A 27,357-nucleotide genomic window follows, 5' to 3' on the forward strand; every position below is an offset into this window, starting at 1 on the left:
GGCTCACGCCTGTATTCCTAGCATTTCGGGAGGCCGAGGCGGGTGGATCACCTGAGGTCAGGAGTTTGAGACCACCCTGGCCAACATGGTGAAACCCCGTCTCTACTAAACATACAAAAAATTAGACGGGCATGCTGGTGGGCACCTGTAATCCCAGCTACTTGGGAGGTTGAGGCAGGAGAATCGCTTGAACCCAGGAGGTGGAGGTTGCGGTTAGCCGAGATCACGCCACTGCACTCCAGCCTGGGCAACAAGAGTGAAACCCCGTCCCAAAAAAAGAAAAAAAAAAAAAAAGGAAATGCAAAGATGAGTATGATGCAAATCTGCCCTCGTGTAGCTGACTATCTAGTGGGATGACAGTCATATAAACAATAATTACAGTGCAATGTGAGAAGCTCTAATATGCTATGGAAGTGCAGAGAAAACGGTAATTGGGGAGGGGATTATCAAGGGAAGACTTCATAGAAGAGATAACCTGTGAACTAGATCCAAAGGATGAGTGAGAGAAGACCTTCTGGGCAAAGAGAATAGTGTATTGAAAGATACTGAAGCAGAAAAGGGTTTCTTCTACTTGGAACCTTCAACCTTGGTTGAAGTGTGCAGCATAGGAGGTAAACGAAATGGTGGTAATAGCAGGACATAAAATTGATAGGTTTTATCAGACTGTGAATGAGCAAGCATGCTAATGAATTTGGAGATTATTTTGTAAATCTGTGGTTATCAGTGTTTTTTTTCTCCAGCCTGTTGATGCACACAAAAACCAGTCATAAGTAATCATTGATGAAGAGATGGATAAGCGAAGCAAAGTAGAGCAGTATTCTCAAAGTGAGCCAGGGGTACTAGAAGTCAAAGCTATTTTTATGATAATACTAAGATGTTATTTGCCTTTTTCACTCTTACTCTCTCACAAGTGTCCGTGGAGTTTTTCAGGCTACATGATGTAATGACATCGCTCTGTCAGTTAATGCAATGTGTGCCTCTGTACTTTGTGTTTTAAATTTTTCTCAATTTTAATTTATAATAAGGTAGATATAGATAGATATCCACATAGATGAAAGTTATTGGGGGTCCTCAATCATTTTTAAGACTGTAAAGGGCTCTGGGAACAAAAAGTTTGAGAAATGCTTTAGTAGAGAAAAACAGTAAATGGGGTGTGAAAGTGGTTGTCAGATTTCAGAGGACCCATGGCTATAGGTGTTTAGACTTTATATATAGCTGATATTGGAGCTATTATAAATTGCTAGATAAAGAAATGACATGAAGAAAGTGGTCTTTTACTTTGATATTAGGCTAGAAGTAAGATTGTAGTGAGTGTAGCACGAAGAATTGATGCAGATAGCGCTTTGGTTAGAGAGTTCTTTGTCCCCCTCTTTGATGAGGATAATGTAGCGTTCCCAGTGATGACTTCTCCCAATGATGACTATAAGAAGTGAAGACAGTAGCACCATTTTTCAAACCTGGGTAATAGAGATTGGCTGGATCTTTCCAAAGATAGGGAAGGTATGAAGGGAATTATTTTAGATGGGAAAGTTGATGCCAAAGTTTGGTTGTGTTGAGTTGGAAATGTCCAGTAGGGGGGCATAAAAATATAAATGTTCGTGTTCGTTATGCTGTTAGAAGCATGGACTGGGTCTCAGTAAAGAGGCTAAATTTTTTTTTTTTTTTTTTTTTGAGACAGAGTCTCACTCTGTCTTGCCCAGGCTAGAGTGCAGTGGCAGGATCTCGGCTCACTGCAGCCTCTGCCTCCCGGGTTCAAGTGATTCTCCTGTCTCAGCCTCTCGAGTAGCTGGAATACAGACGTGTGCCACCACACCAGCTAATTTTGTATTTTTAGTACAGACAGCGTTTCACCATGTTAGCCTGGCTGGTCTCGAACTCCTGACCTCAGGTGATCCACCTGCAAGAGGCTATAAAATTATAGAGAAAAATCAAATTGGTAAATTACTACATAGAGTAAATATGGTAGTACTACATAGAGTAAATATGAGACTAAATGAATTCTCCAGAGAGTAGTGAGCAATAGTTCTCAACTTTTCTTCCATCCCAATATATGTGAGAGTGACAAATTGCCAGCAGAAACATCCTCTCCATCCTGCCTCAGTTTCCCCATTCCCTCTCCTCCCCTACCTCATTCTCCAGGAGACAGAGAGAAAACAGAGGAATAAAGATTACACTGGGGAAGGAGGGGAAGAATATTAAGGGTGAGAGAGTGAAAAACCAGCATGGGCACAATTTGAGATGTGGAATGAGAACTAGAAATAGGGCAATGTCATGATAGTATTCAGGGAAAGAGAATGTAATTAAAATGTAGTACATTACTATTGTCAAATGCAGCAGCATCAGAGAGCTAATAGAGTAGGGAAGATTCTGCTGAAAATGACAGGTGTAGGGACAAGGTCACTGAAAAGTCAGGATAACATGGAATCCTCAGTTCTCTTTAGAGGAAAGGAACAACAACCGTATTTTCTGAAGTAGTGGGAGGAATGGAACAAGAAAAATACAGAGACAAGGTCACGTTAAGATAGAGAGGTAGGCCGTGTGTGGTGGCTCATGCCTGTCTTCCCAGCATTGTGGGAGGCTAACACAGGAGGATCGCTTGAGCCCAGGAGTTTGAGACCAGCTGGGGCAATATAGTGAGACCCCCATCTCTGTAAAAAAAAATTATAATAAGGAAAAAAAGAGAGGTAGATGAAAATTGAAGCCTCATATTTTTCAGTTTGGCAAAATAACCATTGAACTAATAAGTAGTAACTATTGAACTCATTAATAATTAAGATTGTAAAGCATTTGACCGGGTGAATTTTGTGAGAAAAGCATATTGCATTTTAAAGGAGAATCTCAGTGGAGATTATGCTTAGGAATTTGAGGCACAAACAGAAAGACTGACAATTAGTAGCATGAATAAATTGAGGTTTTCTTTAAAAACTATTAGCATATCAGTTTTGCTTTGTTTTTGGTCTTTCCCTAGTTCGCTTATGTCCGGAAATAGGAGCAGGAAGAATGACTGGTTAGAGTTATCAAGACTTGGGCTTTTCTTTCAAGAACTGACACCTGGGGTATAGGGGCAGAGAATTAGAGAATTGAAAGTGAAAACAGGTGATCATCTGAAATTATTAGAAAATCAATAGACTGAACAAACCGGGAGGATTTGAGCAAAGGAGTAAGTGTAGTGGTTCTGGATGAGAAGTGACAGTAAAAATGATCAAACAGAGTAAGGACTGAGTTGAAAGTATTGGTTCAGAACTGCTAGAGAGTAGGCGATCATTCATAATCTGTTAAATAGTTGGCTAGGCAGTGTGGCTAACGCCTGGAATCCTAGCACTTTGGGAGGCCGAGGCCAGAGGATCACTTGAGCCCAGGAGTTTGAGACCAGCCTGGTCAACATAATGAGACCCCATCTCTATCAAAGAAAAAAAAATTTTTTTTAATTATAAAAAAAGAAAATCTATTGAATAGTTGAGCTGTGATGCTCTAACATCAAGAAAGAAAGACATCGATTTATTACATTTAATTCGAGCTCAAATTTGTAATTTTGTTTACCTCTCATTTTCAAGAGATAGTTTCATCTACCTCTGTATTTTTCCTTTTTGTTGTTTTTTTACGGAGACGGGGTCTCACTATATTGCCCCAGCTAGTCTCAAACTCCTGGGCTCAAATTACAAATTATACCAGGTAAATTTATCAAAATGTATGACTTAGAATACATTTTTGTTTTGCTTCTTTTTGACTATATTTGATTTTTAATAGTTTTTAAAAATCTTATTTTAGCTGTAATAAGTGCTATTTATAGGTATATTTGAGGGTTGTGACCCATGTAATTAGGTGTTTATGAAGTTAAGCCAGAAGGTATATAACATATATATTTTAGTGCTTACAAAGATATTTCTTTAGTAATAGAGGGAATCCCTACTTGGTTATACTTTTTTTTTTATTTTAGAAAGACTGTTACAGGTTCTGAGGCCAACATACATACAAAAAACTTACATGTAACCTATACTATACATTGTGATAGAGAAGATAGAGTATTGCAATATCTAGTCATTGTATAGCATTTTAGTAGAAAAATGAATGCACTAATTTAAGATGCTGGAAACACATCTTTCCTTCTTAACTCTTTTTGGTAGGGAATTCTTTTCCCAATTTTTTTCTTTGCTTAGTATAAGCTGAGATTACCTCCTGTTCCAAGTCATGGGAGGAATGCCAGGGTCCTGAAGCAGGATTTTTTTTAATATAAAGTTGGTTTCTCCAAACATCAAACCTAGAAACTGTAAAATAAGGATTAATATATTTGATTCTGTAAAATAAAAAAAAGCTTAAAAAAAAAGAACAGACACACACCAAAAAAAAAAAATCTCACCATAAACTAAATCAAAACACACTAAACTAAGGGAACTGTTTGCCAGATTATATGTCTAAGGGCTAATTTCCTTTTTTTCTTTTTTTGAGATAGACTATCATTCTGTCACCCAGGCTGGAGTGTGGTGGTGCAATCATGGCTCCGTATAGCCTCGACCTCCCGAGCTCAAGCAATCCTCCCACCTCAGCCTCCTGAGTAGCTGGGACCACAGGTGTGTGCTACCATGCCCACCTAATTTTTTTCTTTTTTCTTTTTTTTTTTTTTTGAGACAGAATCTCATTTAGTCGCCCAGGCTGGAGTGCAGTGGCACGATCTTGGCTCACTGCAACCTCTGCCTCCTGGGTTCATGCAGTTTCCGGCTAATTTTTGTATTTTTAGTAGAGATAGGGTTTCACCATGTTGGCCAGGCTGGTCTTGAACTCCTGACCTCAAGTGACCTGCCTGCCTCAGCCTTCCAAACTATTAAGATTATAGGCGTGAGCCACTGTGCCCAACCAATTTTTTTTTTTCTCTTTAGAGATGTGTCTCACCATGTTGTCCAGTCTGGTCTTGAACTCCTGGCCTCAAGTAATCCTGCCTCAGCCTCCCAGAGTGCTGGGATTACAGGTGTGAGTCACCATGGCCAACCCTAATTTCTTAATTTACAAAGAGCCCTTATAAATTAGAAAAGGGTGAACAGCACAATGGCAAAATGAACAAAAGGCTGTTAACAGAAAATTCAAAGTTCAAATGGACGTATGCTATTGTCTCATTATCACCTGCAAAGTGAGGCACCATGAAGGTGAGCCTCTTGCCAGGGCTGAGTTTTTGCTCTATTTCTCCCTACCTCCTTGATGACTTTTTTCCCTCAGATTCTTTCACATACTCTCCTAGTTTCCATCTAGGTTTTGCTTTTTCCTCTGACTTGCAGAAACATTGTAATCACACAAATTTTCTCTTCCTGAAGTAGCACAGAGCTCTTTTGAGGTTTTCCAAGTGTGTTTATTACTTATAAAAAAGGAAAAACAGATGGTGAGCCAAAGGTTCCATCTTAGCCTCTGCCCACCTTGTTTTTAAATATAGATCCTGTAAAAAGAGATTAAAACTTCACACAATTGTGGGGTTTTGTTTACACAAAAGACTTAAGTAACGTTTTCTGAGGCTTTCATTCCCAGTCTCCTCCAAGAATTAGAATTGGTGTTGTAACTCTGGATTTGTAAGATAAGGTAGACAAGGGCTGAGGAGAGTATAAATACTGCCAGTAGGAGTTGCCCTCTAATAGTGATAGATGTGTTCATTTTTTCTTCTCCCCTTGGTATGAGTAGTCTTTTAGTTAAAAACCTTCTCACTCCCCATTCAACCTTGTCTGTTGAGTCCTAGGTGAAGGACATTTGGGCCCAGGTGGTACTAGCAATCATAGGGGCTTTGAATAATAATAGTAAGTACTCAGTTATTTTTGTGTCCAGATACTGTGCATTATTTTACATGCATTGTATGTGTTTTCTCTTTTAAGTTTCTCAACCACATCATGAAATCCTTATGTAGACTATTGTTCTTATTTTATATATATAGAAAATTGAGGCCGGGTGTGGTTGGCTCACACCGTAATCCCAGCACTTTGTGAGGCCGAGGCAGGCGAATCGCTTGAGGTCAGGAGTTTGAGACCAGCCTGACCAACGTGGAGAAACCCCTTCTCTACTAAAAATACAAAATTAGCCGGGTGTGGTGGCACATGCCTGTAATCCCAGCTACTCGGGAGGCTGAGGCAGGAGAATCACTTTAACCTGGGAGGGAGATTGCGGTGAGCCGAGATAGCGCCACTGCACTCCAGCCTGGGCAACAAGAGCGAAACTCCATCTCAAAAAAAAAAAGAAAGAAAATTGAAGTGCATAAAGTTTAAATAACTAGTCCAAGGTAAGATTATCACCCACTCTAGAACCAGAGCTCTCACTCAGGATGTTTGATTGGGAAGATAAAGTTCAAGATAGCAATAAGTCTGGTGGACAGTAGGTCTGGGGCAAAACAGGGTAGGACAGCCAATGATAAAGTCAGAGAAGCAGAAATGGACTTCATGATTCCTTAGATCGAATCCTGGGATCTTGGTACCAGTTGGTCTTTATACAGACTCCGGTTTTTAGCTCTCTGTACTTTATCTTATGTCTCCTGAAGTGTCTGACACTTCTAGTTTCAGAGTCTCTTTGGGGCACTATGGTGAATAAGCTGGCCTTTCCCATTGTAGTTTATTAAATATATTCTTGGATTTTTTCAGTCATTAGTAACTTCTGTTTCTACTGCTACTACCCTAGTTCAGGCCTTTATCTCTCACCTGGACTACCTTAATAGCCTTCAAAATGGTCTCTTGTCTTACCCTATTCTCATCTTTCAAGCAATTAATGTAAAAGTTTTATTATCAATTTTTGAGGGGGGAGATATTTCAGCCTAGTAAGCTTGCTGAGCTTCTTAAATATAAATAGTGAATTCTGAATGGAAGATGCCTTCTTTTACTAGTTAATTTTTTTTTTCCAGACAGTGTTTTGTTCTTGTTGCCCAGGCTGGAGTGCAATGGTGTGGTCTTGGCTCACTGCAACCTCCACCTCCTGGGTTCAAGCTATTCTCCTGCCTCAGCATCCCAAGTACCTGAGATTACAGACACCTGCCCCCATGCCCAGCTAATTGTTTTGTATTTTTAGTAGAGACAGGGTTTTACCATGTTGGCCAGGCTGGTCTTGAACTCCTGACCTCAGGCGATCAGCCCACCTTGGCCTCCCAAAGTGCTGGGATTACAGGCATGAGCCACTGCACCCAGCCTACTAGTAAATCTTTTATTAGTAAATCTCACTGCAACAACATTCTTTATTGCTCTAAAACACTTTGAAGTGCATATAAAATAAGACATTCCTGCAAATTTAATATGTGTGAATATATCTGCAGTTTCTGACAGTTTTAAATAGGCCTTGGTCTTACTCTGAGGATAGGGTCTAAATTATGATAAAAACTGATGAAAGTGTTTCAGAATTTCAAAGCCTTTTTAACTTGTGGGTTGTCTCATAAAATTTTCCTGTTTTGAAATACTGATGGTGGCGAAGCGCAGTGGCTCATGCCTGTAATCCCAGCACTTTGGGAGGCCAAGGCGGGTGGATCACAGTGTCAGGAGTTCAAGACCAGCCTGGCCAAGATGGTGAAACGCTGTCTCTACTAAAAATGCAAAAATTAGCCGTGTGTGGTGGCGGGCGCCTGTAATCCCAGCTACTCGGGAGGCTGAGGCAGAGAATTGCTTGAACCCAGGAGACGGAGTTTGCAGTGAGCCAAGATCGCGCCACTGCACTCCAGCCTGGGTGACAGAGCGAGACTCCATCTCAAAAAAGAAAAAAAAAAGAAAGAAATACTGATGGCAAGTAGAAAGCCAATTAGATTCACTGAAAAGTCTGAATTTGAGTATTTTTAAGTATAGTATTATTAGTAGTAAATGAATAGTACATACAAGAAATTAAAATGTAAAACGTGTAATAGCTTATAATACATAAATTTTTATTTGCTGGAGCCAGAATTAAAGGCATGTTAAAAGAATCCTTAAGTTTTTGAGTCCTTATTTTGAAAAAAGCGGGTAAAGCTTCTCTTTGATTCCCATTAATACTTCTAATATTTTCTAAAGAATAATTTCTTTACAATTTCTACTAAAAAATCATGATACTATATATTCATGCTGAATATATAAATGCTACATATATACACACATGTGTATATACACTGCATATTTCAAATTAGTGAAATTTTGACTATTATTTAGTGCATCCATTTTGCCATACATAAGTAATGCAAAAATAGACTGCAAAATAAAAATCTTATCTTCTGTGTTCTAAATTCAACTCCCTGTTTGAATGTCAAACTAAAAATGTCACAGTTCCAAAGCAGACATCATTTTCTTCTACAAACTTAATCTTCACTTGCCAAATTTCCATTGTTATCAATTGTATGGATCTTAATTTTCAGAGTTTCCTGAGCCTTAGAGTCAACTTTGATTATTCTTTCCTCATCGTGCTCCACTTTTCACTGGTCACAAAGTTCTGTCAATTATGTTTTGTATAAGATTTCATTGAGTGGAAAGTGTTCTGCTGTTCTTAAAAAAGTCTGTGAGTATTGATAATTGGCTTTGGTAATTGGTAATTTGGTAATTGGCTTTGGTGTCTGATCTCACTTCTCATCACAGTACTTCTACTTACTTTGGCTAAATTAACTTTTTAAAGCCTTAGTTTATTCTTTGAATGGAGGTAATAATGCCTGCTTCATAGGATTGCTGAGGATTCAGGTAACATAAAATTGAATGACAATTAGTAGATGTTCAATATATTTAATTTTTTCTCTCTGGTTTTTTTTTTTTTTTTTTTTGAGACAGAGTCTTGCTCTGTCACCCAGGCTGGAGTGCAGTGGCATGATCTTTACTCACTGCAGCCTCTGTCTCCTGGGCCCAAGTGATTGTCCTCCCTCAGCCTCCTGAGTAGCTGGGATTACAGACACCTGCCACCGCACCTGTCTAATTGTTTGTATTTTTAGTAGAGACGGGATTTCACCATGTTAGCCAGGCTGGTCTTGAACTCCTAACCTCAGGTGATCCGCCCACCTCGGCCTCCCAAAGTGCTGGGATTACAGGAGTGACCGACTCTGCCCGGCCCCTGACTTCTTTTTTCTAAAGAACAGAGACTGGCAAATACTCAATTTTATATTTTCTCAAATATCTTCCAACTTTGAAGAGGTGTTGGAACTCAAACTGTGTGTTGTTGAGTACTTATTATATGGTATTCTAATTGTTAAGCATTTAAAAACATTATTTGGCTAGTAGTAATTTTTGTACTTGTCATCACCTACATAAACTGCTTCTTATTTCTTAGTTATTGCTGAGTCCCCTGCATTTATCTTTTCCTTTGGATTATCAAAATCATAGGTGTCAAAACCTTGGCATATCACTCTTAGGATGTTTTACATTCCTGTTTAAGATTTCACTTACAGTTTAAACAGAAGGTTTTGTCGTTAGTATTTTTGGTCTTGCTTGAGTCTATTCCCAAATTTACTTTACTCTTTAGATGATTAAGAATTACAGAATGGTCCGGGCATGGTGGCTTACACCCGTAATCCCAGCACTTCAGGAGGCTGAGGCAGGCAGATTTAAGCACAAGTTTGGGCTCCTGCTTGAGTCCAGGAGTTTGGTCAACATGTCAAAACCCCATCTCTACAAAAAATACAAAAAATTAGCCAAGCATGGTGGCGCACACCTGTGGTCCCAGCTACTTGGGAGGTGGAGGTGGGAGGATCACCTGAGCCCGGGGAGGTTGAGGGTACAATGAGCCATGATTTTGCCACTGCACTCCAGCCTGGACGATAGAATAATTGGGCTAAATTTTTGAGGTTTTACCTTATAATGGAATATTTGGAGTCGGAGTAGCTATTTTCTTTTATTAATTTAAATATTCTTGTGCTTATATTAATAATTTTCCAGGGCCGAGTGCGGTGGCTCACACCTGTAATCCCAGCAATTTGCGAGGCTGAGGTGGGAGGATTGCTTGAGGCCAGGAATTCAAGACCAGCTTGGGCAACATGGTGAAACCCCACCTCTATAAAAAATACAAAAATTAGCCAAGTGTGGTGGTGCGTGCCTGTAGTTCCAGCTACTTGGGAGGCTCAGGTTGGAGGACTGCTTGAGCTGGGGAGGTCAAGGCTGCAGTGTGCCATGATCCTGCCACTGCGATCCAGCCTGGAGGACAGTGAGAACATGATGTCTTAAAAATAATAATAATAATTTCCTCAGGAAATCTAGTTAATTCAGTAATATTTATAGGGTAGGACATTTTCCTAGATAATAAAAATTTATTTGGCCTCTATTAATTGGGAGCTATTTGTTAATATATGTTGAGATACTTTGTTCAAATTTTACGGAGAATATTTAAACTACTTAAAGTGCCTTCCAAGTGCCTTTGTATATGTTAAAGTACTTATTTATTTTATGTTGTAGATAATTACTAAAATAGGTCATACTTGATTTGTCATTTTTTTCTTTCTTTTCTTTCTTTCTTTCGTTTCTTTTTTTTTTTTTTTTTTTGAGATCGGATCTCTCTCCGTTGCCCAGGCTGGAGTGCAGTGGCATGATAGCGGCTCACTTCAGCTTCAAATTCCTGGGTTCAAGTGGTGCTCCCACCTCAGCCTCCCAAATAGCTGGAACTACAGGCACGTGCCACCACACCTGGCTAAGTTTTGTTGTTTGTTTTGGGACTTTTTCTGTAGGGACAGGGTCTCCCTATATTGCTTAGGCTGGTCTCAAACTCCTGGGCTCAAGTGATCCTTTCACTTCAGCCTCCCAAAGTGCTGGCACTGTAGACGTGAGCCACCGTACCCAGCCTGTTATTTTTTTCATTGTAAAGCTTAAAATTTAGAAATTCAGACAGACTACCACAACTGTTAATTCTGTATTCTTAGCCAACTATCTCATAACCTGTTTCTCCTTTGAAAAAATCTAAAAAGACAAAGGAGTACAAGCCTTATTAGGTCATTAAGAAAACCCTTGGCACTTGCTTTTGAAGTGATGGTGGTGAAGGAAAGCAAAAAAAAAAAAAAAAAAAAAAAAAAGAAGCAAACTTTTGGGAAGATGTTAGATGGTTAAAAAAATAAGATCTGTGGATGGCTCCACAGTATTAGTGTGAAGTAGGCACTTTTTAGTTTTAATAAACATCCAAAGTACTTTACTGGCTATGATTCAGGAAATGAATATACTATTGACTTTGCTTGTAAGTAAGTGAGTCGAAATATTTGTGTATTTGCTTCTAAAAAAAAATCATCTAATGCAGAGATCAGCAAACTTTTTCTGTAAAGGATCAGATAGTAAATACTAATATTTTAGGCTTTGCATGCCATACTGTCTCTGCTGCACAAATTCATCTCTGCATTATAGTGCAAAAGCAGCCAGAGATGGTACATTAACAAATGAGAGGGACTGTGTTCCAAAAAAACGTTTATTTAGAAAAACAGACAGTCGACAGTAATTTGCCAGAGTTTCAGTTTAAAAATATGCCATATATGGGAACTCTCTGTACTTTCTGCCCAGTTTTTCTGTAAACCCTAAAACTGCTTTAAAAAAATAATCTATGGAATTTTTTTTTAAACAGAGTCTCACTCTGTCACCCAGGCTGGAGCGTAGTGGCACGATCTCTGCTCACTGAAGCCTCCGCCTCCCGGGTTCAAGCAATTCTCCTGCCTCAGTCTCCCAAGTAGCTGGGACTACAGGTGTGCGCCACCACACCTGGCTAATTTTTGTGTTTTTTTAGTAAAGTCCGTGTTTCACCAAGTTGGCCAGGCTCGTCTCGTACTCCTGACCTCAAGTGATCTGCCCACCCCAACCTCCCAGATTACAGGTGTGAGCCACCAGGCCTGACCTGAAATTATTTTAAAATGTCACAGAGAATAAAAATAATTTAGAATGAAATGATGATCAAACTTCAAAGACATCTCTTGGTTTTTACTGAATAATAAATCTACTGGATGACTAAATATAACTATTGACTGTCATACATGCTTACAGATGGCTTCAAACCATTCTGTTTTATAGGGATCTTTTTAAAAACTTATTTTACTTGTTGATTAAAACAAAATTGTGACATTATTACATTTGATAACGTAAACACCTAGAGGACCTTTTTCAACATTTGGGGGAATTGTTGGAGAAATTGCTGATTTAAAGGATTTCTTTGGATGAACACAAAATAATTGCTGAAGAATTTTTAACAATGTTACTATTCTTCTATCACTGATATAGTAATTACTTTGAGTTTCCATCCTACAGTATTTATTTTTTCTCCTAGTCTATAAATATATCCTGGAATGTGCTCGTCACTGTCAGTTAAAGTATTTACAATCATTGACTGTAATATCCATGTCATTCATTTGACAACGCATTTGAACAATTAATTTAGACTAATGTGTTGTTGCAGCTGAATTAATTTTAATGGATTTTCTGGGGTTTTTAGTTTAAATATCACTATAACATATCTTTACTTTTAACCTTCTTATTGTGAAATATAACACATAGAAAAATACATAAAACAGATATCCAGTTTAATAAATTATTATAAAGCAAACATCATTGGAACTACTATTGCAGGTCAAGAAGGTCGAAGGACAGAGCATTGTCAGCACCTCAGAATCCCCTTAAAAGCCCCTTTCCAACTATAACTCCTTCTGTTACCACTGGGGATAACCATAATCTTGATTTTTTATAGCGTCCGTTTCTTTACTTAGTAATTTATTTTTTATTGAGATGGAGTTTCACTCTTGTCACCCAGGCTGGGGTGCAGTGGTGCAATCTTGGCTCACTGCAACCTCTGCCTCCCGGGTCCAAGTGATTCTTCTGCCTCAGCCTCCCAAGTAGCTGGGATTATAAGCATGCGCCGCCATGCCCAGCTAATTTTTGTAGTTTTAGTAGAGGCAGGGTTTCACCATGTTGGCTAGGCTGGTCTCGAACTCCCAACCTCACGTGATCCACCTGCGTCGGCCTTCCAAAGTGCTGGGATTACTGGCGTGAGCCCATATGCCCAGCCCATTTCTTTACTTTTTTTTTTTTTTTTTTTTACTCTGTTGCCCAGGCCAGAGGTGTCACCATGTTGGCCAGGCTGGTCTCCAACTCCTGACCTCAAGTGATCTGCCCACCTTGGCCTCCCAAAGTGTTGGGATTACAGGCGGGAGCCACTGTGCCCAGCCCATTTCTTTACTTCTTAATAGTTTTATCTCCTATGTGTGCAGCTCTAAACAATATAGTTAAATTTTGCCTGTTTTTAAGCTTTGCATTACTTTTAATAGCAAAACCGCAATTACTTTTGCACCAACCTAATAAATAGAATAATACAGTAAAGACTGGTTATAGGCTGGGCGCAGTGGCTCACACCTGTAATCTCAGCACTTTGGGAGGCCGAGGCAGGTGGATCACAAGGTTAGGAGATTGAGACCATCCTGGCTAACAGGTAGAACCTCCTCTCTACTAAAAATACAAAACAATTAGCCAGATGTGGTGGTGGGTGCCTGTAGTCCCAGCTACTCGGAAGGCTGAGGCAGGAGAATGGCCTGATCCCGAGAGGCGCAGCTTGCAGTGAGCCGAGATTGCGCCACTGCACTCCACCCTGGGCAACAGAGCGAGACTCCGTCTCAAAAAAAAAAAAAAAGCCTGGCTATAAAGATTCTAATATATGTGAATGTTAATGTATAAGTGTAGTAGATACATAATTAGACATAAGTATTGTGTTTCTGACTGCAAGAAACACTTTAGTCACCTAAAACATTTAATTTTATAGAAATAATATTTTGTTTTTCAGGTGAAACTTCCACCGATGATGGAAATCATAACTGCTGAGCAGCTGATGGAATATTTAGGTTAGTGTTGAAACGTGGATTTTATATCTCTTTAGAAACAAAAGTTTTCAAAGCTAGTTGATTACCCAGTCTCACCTTTCTGAAGTGCTATTATATAATCTATTTTAAAATTATAGTTTTGAATCTGCTAATTAAAAATTTTTATCAGTATGTTACTGTTCTTAGATGGTATAGTCTTCTTTCTGACCAGCATTAAAATTCTGTAATACCCATAAGGAATCTAGGTAACGTCTAGAAAACAAGATACATCTTAATCCCAATAAATTGTAGAATGGGAGATGGTACAGAATCGCTGACATTGCATGTAGAAAGTGTTCAAAAATATTGGGTAGACTTGAATTAAAGACAAAGGAGGTGATTTAGAGCAGTGCTACCGAAAGTGTGATTCGTGGACCTATGCCAATCTACAAAATGTAGGCTACAGTGAGGTAGATCAGGCTACAGTGAGGTAGAATCTTCTCCTAGGATGTAAAATATTTACATTAGTAAGCACACTGTTTATTTCAACTGAAATTTGTTTATAGGGAAATTTTCTTGTTGAAGGAAGTAATGTATTAAATTGCATTCTTCTCTAAGCTTCTTATTTCAAAACAGACCAGTAGTACAGTTTGTAGACTGGCTACATTGAGTTGAACTTGTTTAGAGAGCAAGCAGTTGTACATCACATTGTGGCCTTTTATAATCTGGCAAATAAGAATTTATATATTTATACTATCACCAAATAGGAAATCTTAATCCATATTCTACAGTTTTTTCAGTAATTAAATTTTTATTTAGGCCAGGTGTGGTGGCTCACGCCTGTAATCCCAGCACTTTGGGAGGCCAAGGCAGGCAGATCACTTGAGGTCAATAATTTGAGACCTGCCTGGCCAACATGGTGAAACCGTGTGTCTACTAAAAATACAAAAATTAGCCGGGCATGGTGTCATGCACCTATAGTCCCAACTATTCGGGAGGCTGAGGTGGGAGAATTGCTTGAACTCAAGAGGTGGAGGTTACAGTGAGCCAAGATCATGCCACTGCACTCCAGCCTGGGTGATGGAGTGAGACTCCGTCTCAAAAACAAAAACATATTTTATTTTTAAAAAATCTTGTCAACTGGGGCCGGGCACGGTGGCTCACGCCTGTAATCCCAGCACTTTGGGAGGCCGAGGCAGGCCGATCACAAGGTCAGGAGATCAAGAACATCCTGGCTGACACAGTGAAACTCCGTCTCGACTAAAAAATACAAAAAATTAGCTGGGCATGGTGGCAGACGCTTGATGTCCCACCTACTCGGGAGGCTGAGGCAGGAGAATGGTGTGAACCCAGGAGGCATAGCTTGCAGTGAGCCGAGATTGCACCACTGCACTCCAGCCTGGGCAACAGAGCGAGACTCCGTCTCAAAAAAAAAAGAATCTTATCAACTGGTTAATTTGTCTCTACCCTTCCAGACAACTAGTTCACTCATTTTTTGTGAGATACAGACTTAGTGATATAACTGAGACAGGAGATTTTAGAAGATTCTTTTTTTTTTTTCTTTTGAGACAGAGTCTTACTCTATTGCCCAGGCTGGAGTGCAGTGGTGTGATCATGACTTGCTGCAATCTCGACCTCCCTAGGCTCAGGTGATCCTCCCACCTCAGCCTCCTGAATAACTGGGACTGCACGCACATGCTACCACACCCAGCTAATTTTTGGGTTTTTGGTTTGTTTTTGTTTTTTTTAATTTTTTGAGACAGAGTTTCACTCTTGTTTCCCAGGCTGGAGTGCAATGGCGTGATCTCAGCTCACCACAACCTCCACCTCCTGGGTTCAAGTGATTCTCCTGCCTCAGCCTCCCGAGTAGCTGGGATTACAGGCATGCACCACCACACCTGGCTAATTTTGTATTTTTAGTAGAGATGGGGTTTCTCCATGTTGGTCAGGCTTGTCTTGAACTCCTGACCTCAGGTGATCCGCCCACCTGAGCCTCCCAAAGTGCTGGGATTACAGGCGTGAGCCACCGTGCCTGGTCAAGTTTTATTTTTGTAGAGATTGGGTTTCACTGTGTTTCCCAGGCTTGTCTTGAACTCCTGGGCTCAAGCGATCCTCCTACCTTGGCCTCCCAAAGTGCTGGGATTACAGGCATGAGCCACTGCACCCGGCAGGAAGACCCTTTTTAGAAAATATAATTCATATCATTTAATCCCCATTCACTGGCTAGGGACCTCATAGTTAAGGGTAGATTACTCTGAATACCTAGATGTCTGCAAATTGGCTTAAAAAGAAAATCCCTCTTTTAGGGTAGCTTAGTGATTCTTTTTATTTTTATTATTATTTTAAGTTTTTTTTTCCCCATGGGACTCTACTTGATAAATGATTCTTAAAGTTAGTGATTCCTAAGTTATATTTTATGGGGAAGGCTGAAATATGCTGGGTGATTTTGAGGAATAGCCAATATAGTCAAGGAGTACACAAAGGGGAGTTGTAGGAGATGAGATCAGAGAGTTGACGCAGTCAGGTCATATGGGGCCCTAAGGATGTAACAGCAATTTTGGTTTTTGCCATGAGTAAGCTGGGAAGCTGTTGGAGGATTTTGAACAGAGGACTGACATGATCTAACTTTGGATTTAATAAGAATTCTCTAGCATTTATGTTGACAATAGACCTTAGGGGGGTAAGACAAGTGGGAAAACCATTTAGGAAGTTATTACAACTAGCAAAAGATGGTGGCTTTAAACAAGGTAAAATAAGTGAAGTTTGTAAGAAGTGGTTAGATACTGGATACAGAGTTGACAGAATTTGCTGATCAGTTGGATATAGAGTGAAAGTGGAGTCAAGGATTATCTCATTTTTGGTTTGAACAAGTAGAAGGATGGAAATAGGAAAACTGAAGTAGGAAAAAATGGAGCAAGGCTTTTAGGGAGAAATTGCAGGATTTTTGTTTTTAGATGTTTATTTACATCAAAATGGAGCGATCAGGCCGGGTGTGGTGGCTCACGCCTGTAATCTCAGCAGTTTGGGAGGCCGAGGCAGGTGGATCATGAGGTCAGGAGATCGAGACCATCCTGGCTAACACGGTGAAACCCCATCTCCACTAAAAAATACAAAAAATTAGCCGGGATTGGTGGCGGGCACGTGTAGTCCCAACTACTCGGGAGGCTGAGGCAGGAGAATGGCTTGAACCCAGGCGGCGGAGGTTGCAGTGAGCCGAGATCACGCCACTGCACTCCAGCCTGGACAACAGAGCGAGACTCCATCTCAAAAAAAAAAAAAGGAGCCATCAGGAAAGCAATTTTTTATATATATATATATATATCTTGAGTTCAGAGGAGAGGTCTGGATCAGCACTTTCAATTAAAATTTCTGTAATGATAGAAATGTTCTGTATCTGTGCTGTCCAGGTTAGTAGCCACTAGCCACATGCGGCCCTCAGGCTCTTAAAATGTAGCTCCTGTCTTGAGCCCAGGAGTTGAGGCCAGCCTGGGCAACATGGTGAGACCCCCATCTCCACTTAAAAATTCAAAAATTAGCCAGGCGTGATGGTGTGCACCTGTAGTCCCAGCTACTTGGGACGCTCAGGTGGGAGGATTGCTTGGGCCTGGGATCCAGAGGCTGCAGTGAGCCAAGATCACAACACTGCACTCTACCCTGGGTAACAGGGCAAGACCCTGTCTCAAAATATGTGTGTGTGTGTGTGTGTGTGTGTGTGTGTGTGTGTAATGTGACCAAGGAACTGAATTTTTAATTTTATATAAATTAAATTTAATAGCCACATATTGCTACTGGCTACTGTATTAGACAGTACAAGTCTAGCCTGTAAGTATATATTTACAGACAACATATATAAACAGTAGTTAGATTGGGTGAGATCATTAAGGGAAGGAATGTAGTAGATAAAAGAAAAGGTCAGTAGACTGAGTCTGGGATTTGCCAGTGATTAGAAGGTGGGGAAGGAGAAAGAGCCGGCATGGTCAGCCAGGTAGAAGAAAAATAGGAGGCTGTGATTTCCTAGAATCCTAATGAAGAAATGTTTCAAGGAAGAGTGAGAGATGAGCTGAATCAAATGCTGCTAATAGCTCAGGCAGGAGGAAGACTGATAATTGACTGTTGATTTAGCCATAAGGAGGTCATTGATAACCTTGATGAGTGTATGGAATGAAAACCTGACTGGAAACAAGAAAAAACTGGAAACCCTCACACCTAGCCAGTAGAAATGTAAAATAATACAGCCACTTTGGAAAGCAGTTTGGCAATTCTTTAAAAAGTTAAACAGAATTACCGTATGACCATGAAATATCATTCCTAGGTATTTACCCAAGAGAAGTGAAAACGTATGTCCATACAGCTTGTATAAAAATGTTCAGGCCACACGCGGTGGCTTACGCCTGTAATCCCAGCATTTTGGGAGGCCAAGGCAGGTGGACCACAATGTCAAGAGTTTGAGACCAGCTTGGCCAACATGGTAAAACCCCGTCTCTACTAAGAACATAAAAATTAGCCGGGCGTGGTGGCACATGCCTGTAATTCCAGCTACTCGGGAGGGTGAGGCAGAAGAATCGCTTGAACCCGGGAGGCGGACGTTGCAGTGAGCCGAGATCACGCGATTGCACTCCAGCCTGGGCGACAGAGCAAGACTCTGTCTCGGGGAAAAAAAGAAAAATGTTCAAAGCAGTATTATTCATAGTAGTCAAAAAATGGAAACAACCAAAATGTCTTATCAACTGATGAGCAGATAAATATAGATTTGTACAGTGGAATATTATTCAGCCATAAAAAGGTATGAAGTATGAATACATGCTGTAACATGGATGAACCCTGAAACTTTTAAGTGAAAGAGGCAAAGTACAAAAGACCATATAGTGTATGATTCCATCTATATGAAACATCCATTAGCCAGGCTGGTGGTGCATGCCTATGGTCCCAGCTACTTGGGAGGCTGAGGTGGGAGGATCACTTGAACCCAGGAGTTTGAGACTGCAATGAGCTATGACCATACCACTGCATTCCAGCCTGGGTGAGAGAGCAAGAACCTTATCTCTAAAAAATGAAAGTTTAAAAAAACCAGAATAGGCACATTTATAGATACAGAAAGTAGATTAGTGGTTGCTTAGGGCTGGGGAAGAGATGGGGTGAAATGGGGGTTGACTGCTAATGGGTACAGGGTTTCTTTTAGGGAAGACCAAAATGTTCTAAAATTAGATCATGGGACTGGCACAGTGGCTCACACCGTAATCCCAGCACTTTGGGTGCTTGAGGTGGGTGGTTCACTGGAGCTCAGGAGTTCAAGACCAGCCTGGGCAACATGGCAAAACCCCGTCTCTACTAAAAATACAAAAAATTAGTCGGGTGTGGTGGCACATGCCTGTAGTCCCAGCTACTTGGGAAACTGAGGCAGGAGAATCGCTTGAACCCAGCAGTCGGAGGTTGCAGTGAGTGGAGATAACACCACTGCACTCCAGCCTGGGCGACAGTGAGAAACTGTCTCAAAAAATAAGTAAATAAATAAATAAATTTAAAAAATAAAATTAGATCATGATGATAGTTTCATAATCCTGTGAATATACAACAAAAAATAATTGAATTGTACATTTTAAGTGAGTAGCTTGTATGTGGATTATACCTCAAAGCCATTTTATAAAAGAGAAAACTAGAGAAAGGGAACTGCAAAAAATACTTTATACAAATAGAAAAATTAGCCTTAGATAGTTCATCCATGGTAATAGGAGGAAAGACAGACTGTATTACAAATAGGTGCAGGTAGGTGGGTGGATGTGGTTGCAGCGCGTCTCTTGAGTGCTTCTATTTTCTCAATGAAATAGGAAACAAAGTCATCAGCTGGGAGTGAGGATGAGGGGAGGAGTTGTTGAAAGTAAGAGGGAAGGTATAAAATAATTGGTTAGAGAAATGGGAGATTGAATGGATTAGAGAGCTGTGGTATGATTTTTGGGTGTTACCTTTGAGGTTAGTGAAACCAGCCAGCATGGTGTTACGTTTTCTCAGTCACGTTCAGCTGCACGAGTCCAGGCCTGAATAATGGGAGGCCAGGATTTAACCAGAGCTGGACTTTTGCCTGATGAGCGTGTTGACGAAAGAATCTAGGGTATGTTGCTCTACATGTTGCCAGTGGTGGGGCCAGGGTTGTGCTGTGGGGGAGGAGGGGAGGAATCTAAGGTATGAAGGTGTGTATAGAGAGTGATTATAATTATGGGCCATAGAATTTAAGCTGCGTAAAGAGGAAATGATGTAAGTGTGTTGAAGGAAAATGTAATGAGATTAATGGATTGTAAGTCTTGATTCCTGATAGAGCTGAGGAATTTTTGGTAATAATGAAACTGTATTACCATGGGAAATGAGTTTCTGAGATAAAGTAGAATCAAAGTTTTTTTGGGTGTGTGTGTGTGTGTGTGTGTGTGTGTGTGTGTGTGTTTTAAGAATAAAATATTTTTGTTGGAGAAGAGGTCAAGGAACAGACAGGCAGGGTATTGGAAGAGACATCTCCATACGTATTGAAATTACCAAAAATTATGGGATTTGTGTTGGAGAAAGATAGTGAGCTAAGAATAAAGGGGATTGGCCTGAAGGTCAGGAGGTAACTGCAACAAGGTGGGTAGTTAATGGGTAGAATTATCTGAGTTTTAAAACTGAGGAGTTTAGGGAGGAAGTGGGGAGAGAATGACAGGAGCAAGTGGATACCTATTCCACTTTGAGGTTCACTGGTAAAAGAAGTATGAGAGAGAACAGAACTATCACTTAAGAGAACTGCATTGTCGTCAAGACAGAGCCAAATACTCAGATAATAAGGTGAAGGGAACATTCAGAGGAGTTGAATACCTAGGGAATTTGCTAATGGCAGACTATGAGTTACAGAGAACACTGAAATTCAAGATAAGAATTTAGAAGTCATCAGTATAAAAATGGTATTTAAATCTGTGGAAGTTGGGCCGGGCGCGGTGGCTCACGGCTGTAATCTCAGTACTTTGGGAGGCCGAGGTGGGCGGATCACGAGGTCAGGAGATCGAGACCACGGTGAAACCCCGTCTCTACTAAAAATACAAAAAAATTAGCCGGGCGTGGTGGCGGGCGCCTGTAGTCCCAGCTGCTCGGGAGGCGGAGGCAGGAGAATAGCGTGAACCTGGGAGGCGGAGCTTGCAGTGAGCCGAGATCGCGCTACTGCACTCCCGCCTGGGCACCAGAGCGAGACTCATCTCCAAAAAATAAATAAATAAATAAATCTGTGGAAGTTGATAAGATAATAGAGAAAAGAAGAGGGGTCCAAGATTCTCCCCTGAAGTTTCCCAGCATGCAGAGATTAGGTGGAGCAGTGTTTCAACTTTCTTTTCGTTATTGCCATTCTGAAGGGCCTTTATAGACACTTTTGTCCTAATGGCTCACTTCAGGACATTTTAATATTGTAGATATATAGTATGTGTTGTTTTGTTTTGTTTTGTTTTGTTTTTTGAGACGGAGTCTTGCTCTGTTGCCCAGGCTGGAGTGCAGTGGCGTGATCTCAGCTCACTGCAAGCTCCACCTTCGGATTCACACCGTTCTTCTGCCTCAGCCTCCTGAGTAGCTGGGACTACAGGCGCCTGCCACCATGCCCAGCTAATTTTTTGTATTTTTAGTAGAGACAAGGTTTCACCGTGTTAGCCAGGATGGTCTCGATCTCCTGACCTCGTGATCCACCCGTCTCGGCCTCCCAAAGTGCCGGGATTACAGGCGTGAGCCACTGCGCCCGGCCTATCGTATGTGTTTTTTTGTACTGTGGCCCTTTGAAGGCTATAAACCATTATAGTGTCCAAGTTTTTTTTTTCTTTTTTTGGCCACCCTCCCTCCTGCACCAAGAACCAGTTTTTGCCCCTTTTAAGTGCAACATTACCTCTGCTAAAATGCATGAAGTAGAGGACAGAGAAATAGTGAAGAAGTAGCTGGTAAGATAGGAGAAAAGCCAGTACAGAGTGGTAGAATGAAGCCAAGAGAGGGTGAAAATTGTTAGAAGAAAGGAGAAAGGGTATTGAATACTGGAGAATACTCTCTTTATGACTTGGCAGTGTGGTTATTGTGACCTTCATCAAACCGTGTCACTGCAGTGATGAGATGGAAATGGAGTGGTGAGTTGAAGAGTATCTGGGAGGTAAGGAAATGGAGCCTCAAGGGCAGAAAACTTTTGAGAAGTTTGGGTACAAATGGGTATGGGAAGTGGGTAAGGAGTAGGAAAAGGCTTAATGGAGAACATGTGACTTGTATCCGGCTTTGAAGCATAGTTAGAATCTATGCTGTTGTAAAGAATAGGAAAGGTTGTTTGAGGGTTAGTTGGAAACTATCTTAAGCTCAAGCTAGAGGTGGAAATATGTAAGGCATATTGAAGGAACAGTGTATGTGTCTAATTTGACTATAGTTGGTAAATCTGCATGTTGTATAGTTAGAGAAATAGAGATTGGATTAAGTAGATTGTGGCAAGAGAGTCTTGTGAGCCAGGCAGGAAATTTGAATTTACTGTGATAGGATGCTTAATCTATTTTAGTTTCCTAAATGGGATAATAACAAGTTAAATGTAGTTTCATTTTGTTTTGTTTTTTGAAACTGAGTCTCTCTCTGTTGCCCAAGCTGGAGTGCAGTGGCATGATCTTGCTCACTGCAACCTCTGCTTCCCAGGTTCAAGCAATTCTCTTGCCTCAGCCTCCTGAGTAGCTGGGATTATAGGCACCCGCCACCATGCCCAGCTAATTTTTGTATTTTTCGTAGAGATGGGGTTTCCCCATGTTGGCCGGGCTGGTCTTGAATTCCTGACTTCAAGTGATCCACCTGCCTTGGCCTCCCGAAGTGCTGGGATTATAGGCATTAGCCACTGCACCTGGCCATTTATATATAACTATATATAATTTAAGTAATGAGTTACATGTATTTCTGACCCTGTTTCCTATCCAGCTCTTCCATATCCATCCACTCTCCACCCTACTTTCCTTGTTCTCAGATGGAATTGTGTAAGGCAGATTGAGTCAAATTGGACTCATTTACTATTCTTTCTTAGATCATTGCCATATATCACCTAAACCTGCACTGAAGAATATAGTAGCCACTAGGTACATGTGGCTATTGAGTCCTTGAAATGTGGCCAGTGTGAATTGAGGTGTTCTGTAAATGTAAAATATACACTGGATTTCAAAGATTTGGTTAAAAAAGAATATCAGTAATTTAAAAATATTGATTGTTGAAATGTTCATATACTAAGTTAAATAAAATATATTATTAAGATTAATTTTGCCAGGTGTGATGGCTCATGCCTTTTATCCCAGCACTTTGGGAGACTGAGGCAGGCAGATCACTTGAGCTCAGGAGTTCAAGACCAGCCTGGGCAACATGGCAAAACCCTATCTTTACAAAAAATTTAAAAAATTAGCCATGTGTGATGATGCTTACCAGTAGTCCCTGCTGCTCAGGAGGTTAAGGCAGCAGGATCACTTGAGCCTGGAAGTTCAAGGCTGCAGTGAGCCATGTTTGTGCCACTGTACTCCAGCCTGGGTGACAAAGTGAGACCCTATCTCAAACAAACAAACAAAAAAGATTAATTTTACCTATTTATTTTGACCTTTATTAATGTGGCTGCTAGAAAATTTAAAATTACATTTGAGCTCAAATTTGTGGCTTGCATTATATTTCAACTGGACAGTGTTAAACTGTGCTGCCACTCCATAGCTCTTATCTTCATTCTGGCTCTACTTTCTGTGCTATCACAAGTTGATACCATTTACCTAACCTCTTCCCTGCTCGTTATCACTAGCACTCTACTTGACTTTGTCTGCATACCTTCTGAGACAAAATGAGCTCTTTTGCCATGAGTTCTGCAAATGAAGAGATACAGTTGTGGTGGCAGAGAACCGATGAGCAGAGCCATAAGTGCAGAAGTACTAATAGTACAAAGGATGAGATTGGTGCAAAAATAAAGCCATCACAAAATTGTAATGCCTCTGTTTTACAGAAGAGGAAACCAATGTTCAGAGGGGTTAATGTGCTGTCTCCATCTGGGCACCTTCTATGATTTAAAGTATGCTGAAAAGCTCATATGCTCAAAAATACATCCCTCTTACACCTCTACAATCCCAAAGTGTTTTTGATGTAATATTTGAAAGTTCCTCTACTTGTGTTTTTCTTTCTTTTCTTTTTTTCTTCCCGAGATGGAGTCTTGCTCTTTAGCCCAGGCTGGAGTATAATGGTGCGATCTTGGCTCACTGCAACCTCCGCTTCCAAAGCTCAAGCAATTCTCCTGCCTCAGCTACCCGAGCAGCTGGGATTACAGGCGCCCGCCACCATGCCCAGCTAATTTTTGTATTTTTTTTTTTTTTTAGTAGAGATGGGATTTGTCTATGTTGGCCAGGCTGATCTCGAACTCCTGACCTCGTGATCCACCCACCTTACACTCTCAAAGTGCTGGGACTACAGGCGTGAGCCACCACACCCAGACCTTTTCTTGCCTTTTTTAATGCAGTAAAAAAAAATTTTTTTTTTTTTTTGAGACAGAGTTTCACTCTTGTCACCCAGCCTATAGTGCAATGGCACAATCTTGGCTCACTGCAACCTCTGCCTCCTGGGTTCAAGCGATTATCTCACCTCAGACTCCCAAGTAGCTGGGATTACAAGTGCCTGCCACCACACCCAGCTAATTTTTGTATTTTTAGTAGAGATGGGGTTTCATCATCTTGGCCAGGCTGGATTCAAACTCCTGACTTCAGGTGATCCGCCCGCCTTGGCCTCCCAAAGTGCTGGGATTACAGACGTCAGCCACCACGCCCAGCAATCCAGTAAATATTCACTGAGCATGTATTGTGAGCTAGTTATTTGGAGGTGTCAACATGTAGTTAATGTGGCTGTGTAAGTGTACTCTAACCACGAAAATGTCAGCATGGTATTTTTCTTGGAAAGAGTAATAAAATAAATAGTTAACACATCTTGGTATGTTAAATTTATCTAACTCTTAGCTAGCAAAGCCCTGAGGAAGCAGAACATAGGACAGATAATTTTAATAAGGAAAAGGAAAAATTAGGAAATAGCTAGACCTGGTGTAGCTAAAGAGGTTTGGGAATCACTGGTGAGAGGACTTAGCTACTAGGGACATGTAAAAGTAATATTTTGATGGGAGGTGGGGGAGAAGTGAACAAGAATGATGTAGGCAAAGAAATTCTGAAGGCTCTGCCTCACCAAAAGTAAACTTTATTCAGGGCCAGTCGTGCCAGAACAAATGTTCAATTTTCTAAGCTATTTAGATGTTCTGTTGAGATTACTCCATTTCTCTGGAGAAAAAAGAGATGTTTTTGAGTTAAAAAGCAAACACGGCTGGGCACGGTGGCTCACGCCTGTAATCCCAGCACTTTGGGAGGCCGAGGCAGGCGGATCACGAGGTCGGGAGATCGAGACCATCCTGGCTAACACAGTGAAACCCTGTCTTTACTAAAAATACAAAAAATTAGCCAGGTGTGGTGGCGGGCGCCTGTAGTCCCAGCTACTTGGGAGGCTGAGGCTGAGGCAGGAGAATGGCATGAACCCGGGAGGCGGAGCTTGCAGTGAGCCGAGATGGCACCACTGCACTCCAGCCTAGGCGACAGAGCGAGACTCCATCTCAAAAAAAAAAAAAAAAAAGCAAACACTAGTAGAGGGATTGTAAGAGAAACTACTAATTGCTTTCCTAATGCCTAGCTGAAGTACCCCAAGGAAATGGGAATTTTGATTGGCAAAGGTTAGAGGAGAAGAAGTGAATTTCAATCTGGAAATTTCTGTCACTAGAATATGAGAGCAGAGCCAGACATGGACATGGCTTTTTGGAGGGCTTTGGCATAGAGAAAGAAACACGATACCTAGGAAGTGTTAGGAAGTGTAATAAAGTAAGGTGTGGAAGAGATGTAGGGAGAAGGCAGGAAATGGGCAGGAATATGAAACTCAACATAAACTGGAATGTATATTGTGACTTCAGCCATCTGAAATTTTTAGTATGATGATGAGACTGGCATAGTTAAAGTAAGAAAAATAATAGAGATGGTGGCATTGTCTTACTTTTAAAAAATTATTTTATCTTTTGAATATAAATACGCTATAAAGCGAGGTCAATGTTGAAGCATTTTAATTTCGCCCAGAGTTGCCTGTATTTCCTTTTTTCCAAACGTTCACCTGGTATAAGCTAACTTATGCCAAGCCCTCTCTTCCATTTTTTTTGGCCTAAAGTAGCTATCAAATTTTGGTTTCTTGTTTTCTGTTTATTTAGAATATCCCATTAGTAGCAAGGTTTTCTTAATTCTTTCCTTGAAATTTTTTCTCTTTCTGTATACTCATATTTCACAACCTGATTCACCTGCAAACTGTATCATTCTTTGTCCCTAAATTAGCCTACATATCAGTGTACTTTTCCTAAAGCATCAATTTCATTCTTCACTCCTCTACTTAAAAGTATAAAGATCCCTGTGATCTTTTACAGTCAGCCAAACTTATCAGCATATTATTTAGGATTTTCTGAAATCTGTTCAAGTTTACTCATTCAACCATGTTTGCCACTACTTTACAATATAAATCTTTTGTATTAACTCTTCGTATAAGCTGTTCGTGTGACATGATCTTTCTTATATGTGCTTTCTCCATTCATTCTTCCCCTCAAAAGATGCTTTTTCTCCTATTGCCATTCCAAGTTTTGCTCATTTTTCTGCATCCAGTTTAGCTTTTTTTTTTGTTTGTTTGAAACGATTAGCCAGGTGTGGTGGTGCGTGTCTTTAGTCCCAGCTACTCAGGAAGCTGAGGTGGGAGGATCACCTGAGTCTAGGGAGGTTGAGGTTGCAGCAAGTCGTGATCACGCCACTGCACTCCAGCCTGGGCAACAGAGTAAGACTCTGTCTCAAAAAAAAAAAAAAAAAAGTCTTCTAAAATGTGCCATCTCAGTTATATCACTAAGTCTGGCTCTCAAAAAAATCAGTTGACTAGTTGTCTGGAAGGGTAGACACAGATTAACCAGTTGACAAGATTTTTTAAAAATAAAATTTGTTTTTGTTTTTGAGACAGAGTCTCGCTCCATCACCCAGGCTGGAGTACAGTGGCGTGATCTTGGCTCACTGCAACCTCCACCTCCTGGGTTGAAGCAATTCTCCTGCCTCAGCCTCCTGAGTAGTTGGGACTACAGGTGCATGCCACTATGCCTGGCTAATTTTTGTATTTTTACTAGAAACAGGATTTCACCATGTTGGCCAGGCTGGTCTTAAACTCCTAACCTCAGGTGATCCACCCTCCTCGGCCTCCCAGTGTGCTGGGATTATAGGCATGAGCCATCATGCCCAGCCCAGTTTAGCTTTTACAGTTCAATAAGAAAAGATAGGCCAGGAACGGTGGCTCATGCCTGTGATCCCAACACTTTGGGAGGCTGCAACATGGCAAGACCCCACCCCTAAAAAAAAAAAAAAAAAAAAAAAAAGATGATAATTATATAGGTAGATAATTCAAAGAAAAAAGTATGTATATACAGTTAATACATAATTTGAAAGATAATACGTAGATTTAAAAGTATTAAAATTGTGATCCATATTTTTAAAAGGTACTACATATATTTAAAAGTTGCCACATATACCAAAAGGTTATACATATATTTAAAAGATGATACCAAATAAAAACTCGTATATAAAAAT

At 40.5% G+C, this 27,357-nt stretch overlaps 1 protein-coding gene across 3 annotated transcripts in view; it reads left to right on the forward strand.

Moving 5' to 3' along the window:
- Window positions 1-27,357, forward strand: part of MINDY2 (MINDY lysine 48 deubiquitinase 2) — a 93,686-nt gene that overhangs the window by 5,862 nt on the left and 60,467 nt on the right. For all 3 annotated transcript variants that reach the window (XM_024349219.3, XM_024349220.3, XM_054667597.2), the window contains exon 2: window positions 13,684-13,741. In XM_024349219.3, the coding sequence (XP_024204987.1) occupies window positions 13,684-13,741 (58 nt within the window). The remainder of the gene's footprint in view (window positions 1-13,683; window positions 13,742-27,357) is intronic.

This window comes from Pan troglodytes, chromosome 16 (genome assembly GCF_028858775.2).
Source record: "Pan troglodytes isolate AG18354 chromosome 16, NHGRI_mPanTro3-v2.0_pri, whole genome shotgun sequence".
NCBI lineage: Eukaryota > Metazoa > Chordata > Mammalia > Primates > Hominidae > Pan > Pan troglodytes.